At 38.4% G+C, this 18,754-nt stretch overlaps 1 protein-coding gene across 1 annotated transcript in view; it reads right to left on the bottom strand.

Annotated features, from left to right (window-relative positions):
• The window catches only part of tbc1d5 (TBC1 domain family, member 5), a 469,693-nt gene that overhangs the window by 173,720 nt on the left and 277,219 nt on the right, over window positions 1-18,754 (bottom strand). The window contains exons 11-14 of the mRNA XM_059972347.1: window positions 10,649-10,751; window positions 9,856-9,944; window positions 5,445-5,495; window positions 5,289-5,358 (exon numbers count right to left, since the gene is read on the bottom strand). Of these exons, the coding sequence (XP_059828330.1) occupies window positions 5,289-5,358; window positions 5,445-5,495; window positions 9,856-9,944; window positions 10,649-10,751 (313 nt within the window). The remainder of the gene's footprint in view (window positions 1-5,288; window positions 5,359-5,444; window positions 5,496-9,855; window positions 9,945-10,648; window positions 10,752-18,754) is intronic.

Raw genomic sequence — 18,754 nt, 5'->3', positions numbered from 1 at the left:
CGATATGTGCGAAACATTCATTAATACAATTTAAGGTCGTACATAGGGCCCATATGTCCAAGGATAAATTAGCTCATTTTTACTCTTATATAAATCCTATCTGTGATAGATGTCAATCTGAAATCGCGTCTTTAAATCATATGTTTTGGTCATGTTCGTTTTTGAAAAAATTTTGGAAAGATATTTTTGATGTTATTTCTGCGGTTTTGAATATTGATTTACAACCTCATCCTATTACCGCAATTTTTGGTTTACCAATGATGGACTCACTGCATTTATCTTCTTCTGCCCGTCGAATAATTGCATTTCTAACTCTGATGGCTAGACGATCTATATTGTTGAATTGGAAGGAAATTAACCATCCCACTGTATTTAATTGGTTCTCTCAAACTATGTTATGTTTAAATTTAGAAAAAAATTAGAAGTGGTGTTTTTGATACTTCTATTAAATTTGAAAAGTTATGGAGACCATTTATTCAACATTTTCATATGATGTAATATGACCCCGTTCCAAGTTCATTTGACTTTCCAGCTTTTAGCTTATGTATGTTGAGAGGACCGGAAGTGATGGCATTGATGATTATTTATTCTTGTGAGATATTATAAACAGCCCTTTTTTTTTTCCCAATGTTTCTTTTTTCTTCTTTTTTCTTCTTTATTAGTCATTAGATTAGTAGATTAGCTAATTTTGCATTATATTTTTTCTTTTTTTTATATCATATATTATGAAATATTTAGACTTATCATGTTCATACATATACTGTATGGTTTATGTCTTGGTAAACCCATTTATACTGTAACTATTGTTTATGTCTTTTTTCATCTGTAATGGAATTTGTATGTTTGTAATTTCTTCTTTATTAATATATCATTTGTATTTTGTCCTTATTATTAATAATAATAAAAAGATTGAGAAAGAGAATTTACAAAACTCATAGGGTATTGTCATAAAATCTCAAGATTATGTTGGTGTCTCTTTTGTGTGTGTATATATATATATATATATATATATATAAATATAATCAACAAAGTTTACTTTTGAAATAAAAATGTTCATTGAAGCCCTGATGAATCTCTTGGAAAGGCTATCGGAAGAAGAGGGATGCTATTACCAGGGATTGTGGGCATCCAGACCAAAGCCTCCCTATACATGAACAAGGTTGTGGTTTTCTGCTTGGATTCAAGACTTGTCTGCAGATTGAATACCTCACCAATCAGTCTGTGTTGGCATTGGGTGCCTAAGTCAACTGCAAGAAGAACAAAGCAATGCTCTTGGGCAACTGGGACACTGAAGGTGCTGAAAATTTGATTCAAAGGGGCTGAGACATGCAACAGAAAGTGACTGGAGTGAAGGGGCTAGGTGAGGTGAAACAAAACTTGAGACACTCTCTTCAATAACTGGGAAGAACCTGGTTATCGGGTTAAGGTGCTCTCTGTGCAACAGTACTCAGTAGAGGCGAGGCCCATTCACTAACAAAATCTCTTGGCCCGAAATGGCGACTGTTTATTCCTTTCCATAGATGCTGCCTGACTTGCTGAGTTCCTCTAACATTCTATGCGTGTGTCCTGTTCACTGTTCCTCCACCCTGCTAGTCACCCCAGCCTTCATCCAATCCCCATTGCTTCACAATCTTGCCTTCATCAAAAGGTTCTTCCAGGCAAACACCTTGGGCTGCAAATCCTTCAGGCAGTGGTCTCATGAAACTGCGGGACACAAGCACATGGGGTTGTTCCCTATACAGACTGCCCAAGTCATCTGGCAAAATGCCTCATCGCCAAAACTCACCAACAAGTAGCATGACCTCACCTGGTTTGTGAAGAGTGCGGCCCTTCTTTTCAATTCCTACCTACAAGGTGAGAATCTCATTCCCAATGCACACTGCTCCAGGTACAGCTGGGATGAGGAAGAGGACACGGTCTCCTACTGTATCTCTTTGCAGACTGTCTATTTACAGAAGGATGCAAGTGGTTCATCCAAGCAACTGCACAACAAAGGACTTTCTGACCTATGGGCTTTTTCCAGGGACACAAGTTCCACTGGTAGAATGCCAATTCATTGGTCTATCCAAAACTTGTTGATCTTCCAGGACAATGAGATCTCCAGTGTTGCCAGCCAACTCATTCCAGGCTGCAGGTGTAGGTGTTGAGAGATGCACTGAAACACATTGCAAAGGCTTAGTGGGAGGAATTGCAGTCTAGGGTCCTTTGGTCATTGGACATTGAGAGGTTGGGTCTGGTCTGAAGCTCATCAAACAACAAAAATCTGTATTACCTGAGTTGGGTCACGTGAGTGGCAACAGAGCTATATATACAAAACTGTGCTAACAATGCTAATGTACAGAAGTGTTAACGTTCCGAATACATAGACTGAATTACACTGCAAATGTAGAGAGCCATGCACTGCATTTCGTCTTTTGTGCTGATAATGCCAGTACTACTTTGATATTAGTATGTCATACTGAGCTATATTATTCCACATGGGCAAAAGTTAAGGAGTTTTCATAATCTGGGAAGTTTAGAGAGTTTTAGAATATAAGGCAGTGGTGGAAAGGTCACCAGTAGTGGTGCAATTAGATTCTTGGATTGAAGTAGACTACACTTGGAGAAAGGAGACGTCACTTAGGACTGTGAGAAATAACAGAAGTAAGAAGGTCACAGTGGGATTTAAAATTGAGCTGCGAAATTTAAAATTAAAGTGTTGCTCAACTGGAAGCCAAAGTGACTAAATGAATCAAAGAAGATGTTTTCATTTTGTATATTTGAAATAGTTCACCCCATACATGCATTTTCAAATTAACTAGAAAATGTTTGAGCCTAAATACATCATAACATGTGTTTACATGCCTGTGCAGCAAATAATTTATTAAGACCAAATCTGTTCATTCACATTCCTCAGAACTAAATGTTTTAAAAATTTCCCTAAGAATTGTAAATTTAACAAAATAGTTATTAAGCTATTAAGTAACAGCATTTCCAGACTATACAAATAATTGGTGGCCAGTCAGTCAGGAATAGCTCAACAAAAATGGGCAATCTTAATTGTTCAGCACAATTGGCCAATATTTCCAATTTGGCATCAACTATAAATTTGAACACCTTGGCCAAATTTCTTTTGTGAAAGTAATTTATAACAATAAGAAACATTGGCTTTAACACTGATACCTATGAGACTTCATTATACATCACTTTCCACTCCTAATACTTACCCCATCTTTGAGCCAAGGCTCACAGGTTTGTGATTTGAGAGTTCATCTCCTGTTCCATTTGATACTTTCCAATCTATTAGTCTGCTACTTGATCACAATTAGCTTTGAAATACGTAAGGGAAAAAATTTACTAACTCTTCAATCAATTACAAATATACACTTGGATACAAATTGTTCAAAACTGCCTAGTTTAGTTTTGAGAATCTAGGGGTTTCAATGGGACTTTGCGACACAAATCATTTTCTGTCCACACTCTCCCTTCTAAAACAATGTTACTGTTTTGGTGACACTTTTGATTTTCTCTGTTCTGATCTCTGTCCAAAATATTTGTACTTTACTAGAACTTTTGCCAACCCTAGAAATATTTACATTAAATAATATTGATCTAACAAACTAAATAATACATCTAGTAAACAAAAGTACACTGCAGATGCTGTGGTCAAATCAAGACGTACAAAAAAGCCGGATGAACTCAGCAGGTCAGGCAGCATCTGTTGAAAGAAGCAGTCAACGTTTCGGGTCAAATGTTTTGGGTCCTGACAAAGGGTCTCGACCCGAAACTCTGACTGCTTCTTTCAACGGATGCTGCCCGACCTGCTGAGTTCATCCAGCTTTTTTGTATGTCTAAATAATACATCTGACTGTTTCTTTTGTGTTTCCTCCATATGATAGTATCCATTGAAAAGACACAGCAAAATGAAATGTACATGGTCTTCTATAACTCAATACATTACCCCCCAAGAAGTTAAATTATGAAATTCTGATGAGGTAGCTGCTCCAGAACAAAACATCTGCTCCAACAATTTTCCCTAGCATTTTTGAAGACTACTTATCCTTTTTGGTCATGAACAAATATAAAAAAAACTTTTAAGGAACCAATGATTACATAGACAAAATCTACTGTTATGCACTTTGTACTAATTTTGTCAACTACCATATCTCTCCCTCTCTTCCCAGAATGAAAGTAAATTAACATATTTCATGCAACCATACTCACTGGGGAATTGTTTTTGGTCACAGATATTAAGATAATTAGTATAAGTTGTTTTAAACAAAAATTAAACCATAAATTAAGCTAAGATCACCGTCAGTGCAATAATACCTAATCTCACAATTCTCTATTGTACCCATTGGGACCTGAACATTTTGTCCCAATTAAGTGACTGCTCCGATTAGTCGAAGTTTCATGGAAATAGTTAAAAAGACATAAAAGAGACAAACTCCTATTTAACTGAGAAACAAATTATGTTTTAAATGAAATACAGAACAAATTAAAAACACTATCAACACTACTTCAGTATTATAAAACTGTATGTTAGTTCGTAATAGTTCATCCAGTGTATGATGCTGCATTCAAGATCAGTGCAGACTCCTAGTGTAGATAATGGAATGCCTTCATATAATGCTATTGACTATTGCATCTTCCAAATCTTCATTTTTATTTTAACATTAAAGTTCACTGTTGATATCTTCAAATTCTTCATAGTTCCTAACTTGTTGAAGTACTGAAATCCCAGCATTTTCACTCCTGGCATTTCCAATCCTGAATGCTTGAAATCATAGTGAATAAAACAGTTCTGAATTGTCTTGCTGCTTATTTCTCACCAACTATCAATGGAAAAATCATTGCTTTATGAACACAAGCACATGCAACTCATGCTATTTAAAAACTGCTCACTCTAAGCATGGTGTTGTGTCTAATGGCCACACAAATGTGTCTAATGCTAGTTAGAAACTGTTTGCTAATAATTTCCTGTCCCAATTAAGTGGCATAGATTCCCAAATAAACAAACCAGATCACAGCATTTTTCTCCATTAGTTTTTGTTCTTTAAGGTTGTCCCAAATAAGCAGTAGCCCAATTAATTGGAATCCACTGTATTTACGAATAAAGAAATGAATAAACTTTGAATGGAGCCATTAGGAGTAGACAATGTTCACAAATGAATGTCATAAGGGAATCAAAAATCAGCATTTCTCACAAGATTACAGAAATAATTAAATAACTTTGTATTGGTAACTTGAGAAAAATATTCATCCTTAAAATATAATTTGCAATAAATTTACGATTGAAAGGAACATACCTTTCTTATTTCTCTTTCAAAACTTGAAAACCATGGTTCTGCAGTGTCCATAAGTCGTGAAAACATTGCACTGACAAGAGAATAGGGCCAGTTGAAAGAAAAATCTCTCAAGAGAAAAGGAAAATAAATATATAAAAATTTTGCATTTTAACTTACTAAGCATCATGTTCCAAAAATTCAGGGTTGAGGAGAGCTTTCATTTCCTCACTGTTGAGATATAAATCTGCAAAATTAGTTAAATATTCTTTTCTACACTAACAAATTCATTTATGTTTGCTACCTAGCCTATAAAAACTGCCAAAATCCACATACATATTCATATCAGACATCATAAAAATAGCTAATTTTATAACCACCTTTTACAATGTGCGATACCAAGGCAATTGCTAGCAATATAATTGACATTATTGACATATTTATCTTTTGATTAACACAGTGATTTCTCCCTTCCCCCTCATAAAACCTACTCCATGCATCCATTGTGCTTTAGTTTGTTTTATATAATGGAGCCACTATACACTGTACAGATAGCACTGGACAACAAAGATTGCGCATATCTAATGGATTTTGAGCTACTGATCATGAAATATCCCTAACACACACCATTTTTTGAAATCACTTACATTTATTATTTCAATTTCGTAATTCAAGTCAGAATAAATGTTGCCAAGATTAAGGTAGGCACTTTTTTTGTCTACAAATTAAATAGGTCATCAACAACAGACAATTCAAGGACCATTTAGTGGGACAGGAGAAAATCGCATGAAAGGAATTCAAGGATGTGTTGAAAATTTTGTTGGCAACTACAGAGCACCAAATTACGTGCAGCTGGTTGACGATATGCTTCAAGCGTATAAAACCATGTCACTAAAGATTAATTCTCTGGATTCCCATTCAGACTACCTCCCTGCAAATCATGGCACTGTCAGTGACAAGTATGGTTAAAGGTTTCGGAACAAGAAGGCAGCGGGAGAGCACCTAAGGATTTCCAGTGGGAGGACATTTTGAGTTCTCAGTTGAAGAGAGAGGCCAGACTGCGCAGGCACGTGATGTCAGCCAGTTGAGTGCAAACAGTTTAAAAAGAAGGTAGCCATATCCAGCAGGCAGATTTTAGAATAGTGCAGGAAATACAGGGTAGTAGTTATGGGTGATTTCAACTTCCCTCATATTGACTGGCACCTCCTGAGTGTGAGGGGGATAGATGGGGCTGAATTTGTCAGGTGTGTTCAAGAAAGATTCTTGACACAGTATGTGGACCGGCCGATGAGAGGAAAGGCTATATTGGATCTAGTTCTGGGTAATGAACTTGGTCAGATGACAGACCTTTTGGTGGGGAAGCATTTTGGTGAGAGTGACCACTATTCCCTTAGCTTCAGCATAGCTACGGAAAGGGATAAAATCAGACAAAATGGTAAAGTGCTTAACTGGGGAAGGGCTAACTTTGAAGGGATGAGGCAGAAACTAGGGAGAGTAAATTGGAAACAGATGTTCAAAGGGGAAAGCACAGAAGTAATGTGGAAGAAGTTTAGGGACCACTTGAGCTGGGTTCAGGATAGGTTTGTCCCACTGAGGCAAGGAAAAAAATGGTAGGAAAAGGGAACCGTGACTGATGAAACATGTGAAGCAACTTGTCAAGAGGAAAAAGGAAGCAGATGTTAGATACAAGAAGCAGGAAGTAGGAGGGGCTTATGAGAAATATAGGGTAGCCAGGAAGGAGCTAAAGAAAGGACTTAGGAGAGCTCGAAGGGGGCACGAGAAGGCCTTGGCATGTAGGATTAAGGAGAACCCCAAGGCGTTCTATGCGTATGTGAAGAATAGGAGGATGACGAGAACGAAGGTGGGACCGCTAAAGGATAAAGAGGGCAACATGTGCCTGGAAGTGGAGGAGGTTGGGGAGGTCCCAAATGAATACTTTGCTTCAGTATTCACAAGTGAAAAGGATTTTGATCAGGATGAGGTCGAAGTAGAGTGGGCCTGTGTGCTGGACAATGTGAAGATTAAGGAAGAAGTAGTGCTGGGATCTTCTTAAAAACATACACCCCAGGTTGTTGTCGGAATTGAGAGAAGAGATCGCAGGAGCATTAGCTATGATCTTTGAATCCTCTTTGGCTGCAGGGGAAGTGCCGGAGGACTGGAGAATGGCAAATGTAGTTCCTTGTTTAATAAAGGTAATAGGGAGAAACCTGGGACCTATAGACCGGTGAGTCTTACATTTGTGGTCTGCAAACTACTGGAAAGGATTCTTAAGGATAGGATCTACGAGCATTTGGAGAAGTACAGTCTATTCATGGATAATTAACATGGCTTTGTGAAGGGAAGATCGTGCCTCACAAGCCTGATTGAGTTTTTTGAAGAGGTAACAAAAGAAATTGATGAGTGTAGGGCAGTGGATGTGGTCTACATGGATTTTAGCAAAGCATTTGACAAGGTCCCTCATGAGAGACTCATCCAGAAAGTCATAGGCATGGGATAAGTGGAACCTTGGCTGTTTGGATAAAAAATTGGCTTAAAGGTAAAAAGCAGAGGGTAGTTGTGGAAGGAAAGTATTCTGCCTGGAGGTCGGTGATTAGTGGAGTGCCGCAGGGATCTGTCCTGGGACCCCTGTTATTTGTAACTTTTATAAATGACCTGGATGTAGAGGCAAAAGGATGGGTGAGTAAGTTTGCGGATGACATGAAGATTGGAGGATTTGTGGATCGAGCTGTAGGTTGTCGAAGGTTACAAGAGGATATAGACAGGCTGCAGAATTGGGCAGAAAAATGGCAGATGGAGTTCAATCCGGACAAGTGTGAGGTGATGTATTTTGGAAGGACAAACCAGAAGACTGAGTACAGGATCAATGGGCAGTTACTTAAGAGTGTGGATGAACAAAAGGACCTTGGGGTTCAAATCCATACATCCCTCAAGGTCACTGCACAGGTTGATAGGGTAGTTAAGAAGGCCTATGGGATGCTAGGCTTCATTAACAGGGGGATTGAGTTCAAGAGTAGAGAGGTCATGTTGCAACTCTACAAATCTCTGATGAGACTGCACTGCACAGTATTGTGTTCAATTCTCGTCACCTCATTATAGGAAGGATGTGGAAACTATGGAGAGGGCGCAGAGGAGATTTATCAGGATGTTGCCTGGTTTGGAGAACAAGTTATATGAAGCAAGGTTAGCAGAGCTGGGACTTTTCTCTTTGGAGCATAGAAGAATGAGAGGGGACTTGATAGAGGCCTACAAGATTATGAGAGGCATAGACAGGGTGGATAGTCAGTACCTGTTTCTCAGGGCACCAATAGCAAACACCAGAGGGCATGTGTACAAAATTAAGGGAGGAAAGTTTAGGGGAGACATCAGGAGTAAGTTTTTTTACACAGAGGGTTGTGAGTGCTTGGAATGACTTGCCAGGGATGGTGGTGGAGGCTAAAACAATAGGGGTATTTAACAGCCTCTTAGACAGGCACATGGATGAAAGAAAAATAGAGGGTTATGGGGTAGTGTGGGTTTAGTACTTTTTTTTAAGGATTATATGGGTCGGCACACCATGGAGGGCTGAAGGGCCTGTACTGTGCTGTAGTGTTCTATGGTTCTATGGTTTCACCAGTACATTATGATCATGGAGAAACAATAACAGGACAACTCGAATCCATCAGTGTTGGACAGTTTATTGTTGGACACTTCAACGAGAAGCCCCAGACACTGAGTACAAATGAAAATCATCAACAAAATATCTTGCTTAGTTGAACTATTGCAAAACATTAGCACTATTATGCAATTAAATGCATTATATGCAATAAAAATTAATTTCTTATTTCTCCACATTCCTATGCGATACAACTAGTCTGAAATTACATTTGTGTTCAGTTTCAAGTGGTCTATCATAAACAACATTTCCGAAAAAATATTGTTGTCCAGTGTAGTTTACTCCTCAAGTGTGCCAGGAACAACACTATTACTTCAGGAGCTTTTTCCTTATCCCAAGATCTATCACTCCTATGGAACATCTTGGAAATATTAGTCAAGATTGATATCTAAGCTTTGTTGTTTTTTCTTGTGACTTCTGCATTCATTATGAATTATCTATTTAGAACTCTGGAAAACAACATTGTGTAGGCTAAGTGACTAATCTAGTTGCTTTATTTCAGTTCCATTTATGTAAGCGAAACATTCTTGTGATGGAAACATTGTGGTCAATCAAAAGCAATTGTGTGGGTTTAATATGAGATCATAAAGAACAGTAATTTTTTCCCTCTTTTTCCCCCCTTCTCCACCCCTACCATTTATTCACTGGAATCTACAATACCTAAAGGTACATCAACTTGCATATGCTGTGCTTTAGATAAACGACGCAAGGATCCTTCATCTTAGACCATATATTTTCTCTCTGCCAATTTACCAGACAAGACTAAGATATTTGCACCCCTGCTTTTATAAATGCAAATCTCAAAACTTTAAAACAGTAAGAACTGCAATCTTCAACAAGTAATGGCTCCCTTATTAAGGATTGATTTGTACTCCGCATGAAAGGGAAATCAAGATCTACCATTTGCAAAGATCCAGCATTTAACTGAATAAAACTTGCCTTGGATTAGCTGTTTCACTTGCATGTAAAAAGGCTTGTTGATCACAGTGCAGAATGAAGACAAGAGGAGCCAGTAGTTCGTGCATGCCCTAGAAAGTTAGCATTACAAATAATAATTTTGAATAAAAGTATAAGAAAGCACAAACTCTGGAAATAATCTGGGTGCCTGATAACTGCAATCCATTTGCTGGGTCAATAAATTCAGACAGTGCCAGTGCAGTGTTATCCTGGGTTCTTCATGCTGATGTATATCGAACTGCTATGGACTCTCAAGTATATTGCGTTTTTGAAACTTTGAAGATTTTGCATGGTATATACCATACAAATAATTTAATTATACCGCTTAGCTATATATGTCTAGACTGGTCTACAAATACGAGATAATCATTACTTTCATGCTTAGTTGCCATAGTAAAAGACAAAGAATTAAAGATATCGTCCTAATAGTCAGCATGGCAATTTAAATATATAATAAAATATGATCTTGCTTTATAAGGTAAAAGCATGCACCTCTGCAGACAGAAACATTCGAGAAATGACTGAATAATTCTTAAAGAGAAATTCACTATATTTATTAAGTGCATAGAAGTTCCTCCTGCAACAATTTTTGAGAACACAACATGAAAACACATGCAATGTATATCTTACAGCAGACTTAAATGCTTTAGGGACAGAATGTTATGCCCAGAATGAATGCATATTTATTCTTAGTAAATGTCACAAGACACTTTTTCTCACAGTCCAATTTTAAACTGCTTAATTATTCAACCAAACCTGTACAGTATTTCATTACCTGCTTGTAAAGCAGCTGCTCATTTTCTCTCGCATAACAAAACAGGATATCTGTCAAGATCTGCCTCACACTTTCTTGTTGGAAATACTGCATTTCAGGAAACCTGAAAGACACAACATCTCAGTTATTAGAATAGTTGTTGATGCACATAATCTGAATAAATGTTGTTCCTTTTTTCTGCCTTGTACAGGCCCATTTCAGCAATCCAAACAGATGACCTTTTGTTCGTGTTACAATGGCCTTAAGGTTCTACTTGAAGCCTGCTAGTTTGTAATAAAATTAATTACAATCCAAAATGTATATCATATTGTAAATATTAAAATAAATTACATATACAAATATATCAGAAAAAATAAAAGCAAAAACACTTGAGTACCACACATACCAGATGAACTGAATACCTTACTTAAGAACATGTATCGTATGAGCCTGGACGAGTACTCCCATGTCAACTTAACTGAGCAACTTCACTGTTCAACTATAGTGTCCTTACCTACTTCCCAAATAAAATCAAAGTTCTCAAGATATTACTGTTATTAATAACACTTAATTTCATGCCTAAGGTAAAGTGACATATTGTATTCTTGAACCAATGTGATCCTTGCAGTGATGGTGCAAGGCAAGATGTTCTAGGATCTCACAGGAAATACAGAAGAAGCCCTGTTTACATCGAGCATGGCACGAATAAAGAACTAGCTACATTGGGGAGAAGTGAAAATGCATGGTAGGGAAGGAGGATAATGATATAAGCAAGTTAGGTATGGAGGGTTACGCTGATTGAATCAGATGAGAAAAGATGACAAAGACCAGTACATTTTTAGACATTAAGGGGAATCAAGGGAAATAGAGTCAGTGCAGGGAAGTGGTGTTGAAGTAAATGATTAGCCACAATCATTTTGATTAGTAGGGCAAGCACATGGAATAAAATGGTCTTCTTGTTCTTCTATTGATTATGTTCTTATAATGAACGGTTCCTTAAGATTGTCATAGCTGGGGGGAGGGGATAGGTAGTGAGGATAAGCTCTAACTATCTACTAATGCTCCCAAAGGCTTGTATTTCAAATAGCCTCTGACAATCGAGCCTAGCTCCTGTCTTTCTTGTGTGGCTTAGCTACTAAGCCCAGTGGATCTGTTTCTACTGACAGGAGAAGGGGCAAAGATGGGTTAGTGGTGCCTTAAAAACAGTCATTTCAGGCAGATAGAGCTCATCATCCATGGTTGGCAGCTCACCTCGGAGAAAGAAAACTCTGATCTCAAGCCTATGCAACCTTGTGGCTCTACCCACTCATGGGGAAGGTTCCAGGAGCAAACCCTGAAGGGAAATCAGGAGTTGGAGTCCTCAAGTTTCTTTCTGACTGGCAGCTCCTGTAATGCCACTGGTGCCAAACTGTATCAGTCTCTGACATTCCTTTGGATTCATCAGCTGTATAGGGAGTGGGAACCTACTGCATGGGTAACAGCTTTCATTCTATTACATATTGCCCTGGCTTGAGTACTAGCTTGCTTGCATATCGACTATATGTAGTCAACTTGGACGTAACTTCGATGGTCGGCCCTGATCTACGGAGGATCTCCTCTCTATAATGAACATAGGCTCTCGGAGGTGGATAAGCACATCTGAAGGTTATCTGGGCCAAGTGTCTATCTTTGACCATCGATTTTGATTACCAAACAATGACTTTAAGAAAGCAGAGAAGCTTCACAAAGACATACAGGTTTAGTGTATAAGCAAGGACGTGACAGATGTAATTTTATATGAAAAGAATACAAGATAGTAAAATAAAAGCATTTTAAAAGATGAGAATTCAAAATGTCATAGAAAACAGGGTTTTCAACCAAAAATGGATGCTACTAGGATGCAGAACTATCTAGGCATCCTTGTAAATGAATCACTAGAAATTAATATGCAGGTAAAGCAAACAACAAGCAAGGTAAACAAAATGCTGGCCTTTAGAAGATTTGAGTACAAAAATAGAAACGTATTGTTCTTATTCTATAATGCCTTGGTAAGACTTTATCTGGAATACTAGTTTTCCTACCTCAGGGACAATATATGTGCCGTTAAGGAAGTGCACTAGAGGACTTACTGTACAAGGAAAGATTAAGGAGCTATTTTCTTCAGTTAGCATAAAACATATTATTGGAAATACTCAGGAGGTCAGTTAGCATCTATTCTGATTTCAGACATGATCCATAGCATTTTGTACTACTTTCAGTTACTTACATGGAAATAGCAATGGGTTGCAATTATTGACTCTGACTACCCTGACCATCCTTTTCCATATAAAATAATCAAATGGCAGTTATCCTTTAAATCCTCAGTGCTACTTGACAAACATGGTGTTGTATTCAAGTCCAAGCGACACCATCAAATCAAAGAGAGTCCACTGATATCTCCCTTGACATCATGGTTCTGAAGAAGTCAAGATACAACTGTTGTGTATTGAGATATAGAGAGGAAAGTACTGTTGCAGTGATGTCAACATTGGCTGAATATGTTTGCTAATAACTCAAAGTAGATTGATTTGGACTAATAAACTATGTTATGTTTATCTTGATTCTCATGAACATAACAGATTTGCAATATGTCTATGTCATGCTACCAGGATAAGTTGTTAAAGTCGGAGGTATCAGCATCACAACTAACATGTTTTGTTGTACCCGAACGTTTAACCATTTTCTAATGGAGTAAAGAGTACATGTGGAAAGTAACAAATAGCACAATATTCACTGAATATACTTGCAAACACAATAATGTTAACTAGTTCCTGCAGTTCAATTTGGTAGTGCAGGCAATAACTAGTATTGCACAACACCCGATTTAATGACCTACCTCAATGCATATCTCTGGCATATGCGAGGAGTACACACACACGCTATTGTGGAATAAAAATGCATGAAATCTTTGGAGACCTGAAGACCTGGGCCTCCGGTCTCAACCCATTCATCAATGGAAATGCTTTCTTTTGGATCCGCTCAGCAAAACCATCGTTATCTTGAATACCACTATGCATTTCATTTCAATCCTCTCTCTGCAAAATCCCAGCTTCTTGAACTATTTTAGTAACTTGTTCAAATTAGTCTTTTCTGATCTACCTCCAAGCTTTCACGTCCTTTATAAAGTCCAGTGGTCATAATAGGACACAATCTTTCAGCTGTGGCCAAACCAGTCTTTAATAAAAGATAAACACAAGAAATGTCCATCAGATGTACATCAGAGATGTCCGCGTTCTTCAAGTGATTCAGAGATGTCTTACTTCTTCACAGAATGGGGCTTCCCCTCCTCTACCATCCATGCTGTTCTCACCTGCATATCCTCCCTTTCCTAGACAGCCATGTTCACCCCATCTTCCAACCACCTTCACAGGGATAGTGTTCTTGTCCTCACCTACCACCCCATGAGCCTCTGTATCTAACACATCTTTCTCCATAACCTCCACCATCTTCAATCAGATCCTACTATCAAACTCATGTTTACCTCCTAACTCTCTGCTTTCTCCAGAGATCACTCCCTCCATGATTCCCTTGGCCATTTGTTCGTCCCCATTAATCTCCCTCCTTGCACATCCCTGCAGGTGACTGAAATACTACATCTGCCCATTCATGTCCTCCCTCACCTCCATTAATGGCCCCAAATGATCCTTCAAGGTGCGGCATCGCTTCACCAATGAATATGTTGGTGTTGTTTGTTGTATCCAGAGTTCCCAAAGTGGCCGCCCCTACATTGCTGAACTCGATGTAAATTGGAGGACCACATTGTCAAGTACACCCAATCCATCCACCAAAAGCAGATTTTCCCGGTGGCCAACCATTTTTATTTATATCCCTGTTCCCTTTTCAATTGTCGGTCCATGACCTCATCTTCTACCATGGTGAGGTCACTCTCAATTTGGAGGAGTAACACCTCATAGTCTTTCCAGCCTCCAACCTGATGGGATAAATATCAATTTCTCCTTCTGGTAATTTTTTTGCTTTTTCCTTCCCCCTTCCCTCTTCTATTCCCCACTCTGGCCTCTTACTTCTTCTCTTTACCTGGTCCTGGAGTCTCTCCTTCTCTTTCTTTCATGGTCCACTCTCCTCTCCTATCAGATTCCTTCTTCTCCAGTTCTATATCTCTCCCACGCACGTCCTCCTTCCCTAACTTCCACCTTTTAATTCTGTATCTTTTCCCTTCCTTTCCAGTCCTGATGAAAGGTCTCGGACTAAAGTGACAACTGTATGTTCATTTCCATAGATGCTGCCTGACTTGCTAAATTCCTCCTACATTTTGTGTGCGTTGCTCTTTAATAAAGGACTTTTTGTCCTACACACCATTTTATAAGGTTTATCCTTTTGAACACTAGTTTCTCAATTTCCCCTAACACCTACAAAGATAATGCATACATGTTTTTTTTCTATTCCTGCACCACCCTTCTCTGCTGTTTCCCTTCATTCACCATACCAAATTTATCGTATTTGAATTTTCTATCTTAAATTTTATCTGATGCTTTTCTAACCATTCCTTGAATCTTATTATGTCAATTTGAAAGTATATCCAAGCACAAGTTGCACAATACTGCAATCACAATTTGCACACAACAATGAAAACACATTTTCATCCATAGCAGTAAAATAGCCACAGAACAATTTGTAGCTTAAGTGTGTGAGTGAAAGCTCAATTGTGGTGGAAGTCTGGCCCCAATGGAGTATCTGGCAAGGCACTGAAAACTTGTGCCAGCCAACTGGTTGAAGTGTTCATGGACATCTTCAATTTCTCACTGCTGTAGTCAGAGGTACCCAACTGTTTCAAGAGGGGAAATATCATATTGGTGCCCAAGAAGAGCAGAGTGTACTGCCTCAATAACTATCACCAAGTTGCACTCACATTTACTGTAATTAACTGTGTTGAGAGGTTAGACAAGGCTAGAATTAACTCATGCCTAAAGCATGGGCCTGGCACTGTTCATTCCTATCAAATTCCTTCATCTTCAGCCCTTCATCTTTTCCCAGCTATCATCTCCCAGCTTCGTACTTCATTCCCCCCTCACACATCTTCACACTAGCCTGCTCTCACCTATCACCTGAAAGCTGACTCCTTCCTTTTCCCCATCTTCTTATTCAGGCTTCTTACTTCTTCCTTTCTAGTACGAATGAAGGATCCTGGCCTGAAATGTCAACCATTTATATCTCTCCCTAGATGCAGCTAATTTGCTGAGATCCTCCAGGATTTTGTGTATGTACTCTGGATCTCAGCATATTCAGAATCTCTTGTGTTTATGACCCATTGCAACTTACCCACTGGCTTCTTCAGGTCTACAGGAGATGCAATCTTATAAACTCTCTAATTGATCTTGCACCACCTGGACAACAACAATACCTGTGTCAGGCTGCTGTTAATTGATTACTGCTCAGCATTCAACACCTTCATCCCCTTGGTACTAATTGACAGTTTTCAAAACCTGGCCCTTTATTCCTCTCTCTGAAACTGGATCCTTGGCTTCCTCATTGGGAGACCGCAATCAGTACAGTTCAGAAATAACATCTCATTCTTGCTGACAATCAACACCTCATGGATGTGTGCTTAATCCACCACTCCACTCTCTACACCCATAACTGGCTAGGCACAGCTCAAACGGCATCTATAAATTCACCAATGAAACACCTGTTGTTGGTAGGATCTCAGACAGGAAGGGAAAATCGGGCCAACACACAGCAGTTCTCATCGAGGGGTCAACAGTGGAAAGGGGGAGCAGCTTCAAGTTCCTGGCTGTCAACACCTCTGAAGGTCTATCCTATGCTCAACATATTGATGCAATTACGAAGAAGGCACATCCTCAAATATGTTTCAACGGGAATCCTAGAGATTTGGTATGTCACCAAAAACTCGAGCAAATTTCTACAGATATACTGTGGAGAGCATTCTGACTGGTTGCATTATCATCTGGTATGGAGGCGCCAACGCACAACATTGGAAAAAGCTGTACAGGGTTGTAAACTCAGTCAGCTTTATCATGGGCATGAGCTCCCTACCATTGAGGACATCTTAAAAAGGTGACGCATAGGAAGGCAGCATCCATCATGTAGGATCATCATCATCCAGGGCAAGCCCTCTTTTCAATACTACTGTCAATGAAAAGGAATAGGAGCCTGTAGATGCACACTCAATATTTTAGGAACAACGTCTTCTCCTCCTTCCAAATATTTCTGGACGTTCCATGAACACTACCTCTGGACTTTGCTCTTTTTTGCACTGATTATTTCTATATATTCTTATTGCAATTTATAACTTCTACCTGTTCCACTGTACTGCTGCTGCAAAACAACAAATTACACAATGTATGTCAGAGACAATAAGCCTGATTCTGATTTTGACTGAGCAGTTCAGAAATTGTAAACAGATTGTACTAATTACACACCCTTATCAGCCTTTGTTGGTTTTGAATTATACATATTGCACATGACCTTTAAGGAGTATATTAAACTTATAGAGATTTTACGTGAGGTAGGAAGATCACACAGACATAAGGCGAAGGAGTATGTGAATTTCAAAACACAAAAAACTTCAAATTCAATGATTACAGACATCGCTTTCAGCAGTTAAACCAACTGTGATAAACATGAGCATCCAACACTACCCATTCAGAATGAATGCTGTCCGCTACCCAATTCTGCTAAATTCAGGGCTCTCTTCAAAATGAACTGACCACACCACAAAAACTGCATTACTTCAAAATTGGAAATAATCATTATACTACTTCTCATAACTCTCCAAAACAATTTTTAAGAAGTTCCAGATATTAAATTCCAACTGGTATATTTAACATTTCTTCTGTGTATACTCAGCTACATAACTTATTTATGTGCTTTGGAGAACTCAAAAATGGCTTTCATAAAATAACGGCTCTATTTCCTGGGCACCAATAAAATAAATCTCAGAATAAGAAATACAAAGAACAGAATTTGACTTCAGTCTTTTCATCATTAATGGCAGAACACCCCAAATAGTAACAACATTTCCTGTAATTCACACTGAGCAATCCACTAAATTATAGCAATACACAGATAAAGATATACACACCAACAAGACCTACTCAACCGGGCCACAACATTTAAAATTGTGAGCATGTTGGTACATGAAGAGCCTACTGTACTTGCCAAGTCACCCAAGTCCTATTCAGAACCAGATCTGATCTCTACAAAAAATGTAATCAGTACAATCAGTATTTTTGCACTATATTTGGCATTAATATGATCCTTTTGAATGTTTCCACTGTGACAGCATTTACCACACTAGATGGCAGTCTATTCCATAAGATGATGTCAATAACTGTAAACAAGTCATGCCTAATTACATTATATTCTTAACTTACAAGACTGCTTCAACTGTCACATGTGTGCGCAGCAAAGACTGGAAATGGTTACACAATTCACTTTGATATGAACAAGAAAATGTACAAAATGTTGACACCAAATTCAAGCTGTGCAGCAATGATCCAATATAGTAACTGTCATGTAACAGGTTACTTCTAATTATGCACAAACAAGTTAGGTGAATGCTGTAATCTTGACACTGCAAATATACAATTACAATGCTCCAACTGCACATATAAGCTAAAAATCAGGAACCGATCATTACTTCGTTTGTTGTTCCGTGTAAAATGTTAACTGAAAAGGTAAATTTGCAATACAGAACGTAAATTCTGAACCACTTCATTGACTTGAAAGCTCAATTGTTTCTCTCCCTCTACAGATGCCATCTGATTTGTTGAGTAACTCTAGAATTTAATGTTTAATTTCATATTTCCAGCAGATGCAGTTTTTTTTGCTTTTCATATTTAGTTCCATTGTTCTTTCTTCATAGCACCCTATTTTCTTGTAAATGCTTACCCATTTTTTTTCAAAAGCCCTGACTGATTCAGTTACTACTACCCAACAAGCTCTACTCACAACCAGTCTGCTGTAAAAATAAAGTTTTACCTCTTGATCTTGCTGTGGTTTCTGCTCATCACTTTGAATCTGTGTATCTGGTGTCTGCCATTCTAAACCTTGACGTGAAACGTTTCGCTTCAACTGTACTTTTTTTCCATAGATGCTGCCTGGCCTGCTGAGTTCCTCCAGCATTTTGTA

Source organism: Hypanus sabinus, chromosome 6 (assembly GCF_030144855.1).
Source record: "Hypanus sabinus isolate sHypSab1 chromosome 6, sHypSab1.hap1, whole genome shotgun sequence".
In the NCBI taxonomy this organism is placed as follows: Eukaryota; Metazoa; Chordata; class Chondrichthyes; order Myliobatiformes; family Dasyatidae; genus Hypanus; species Hypanus sabinus.
The sequence above is the reverse complement of the archived record's forward strand: the minus strand, read 5'-3'. Positions and strand labels throughout refer to the sequence as shown.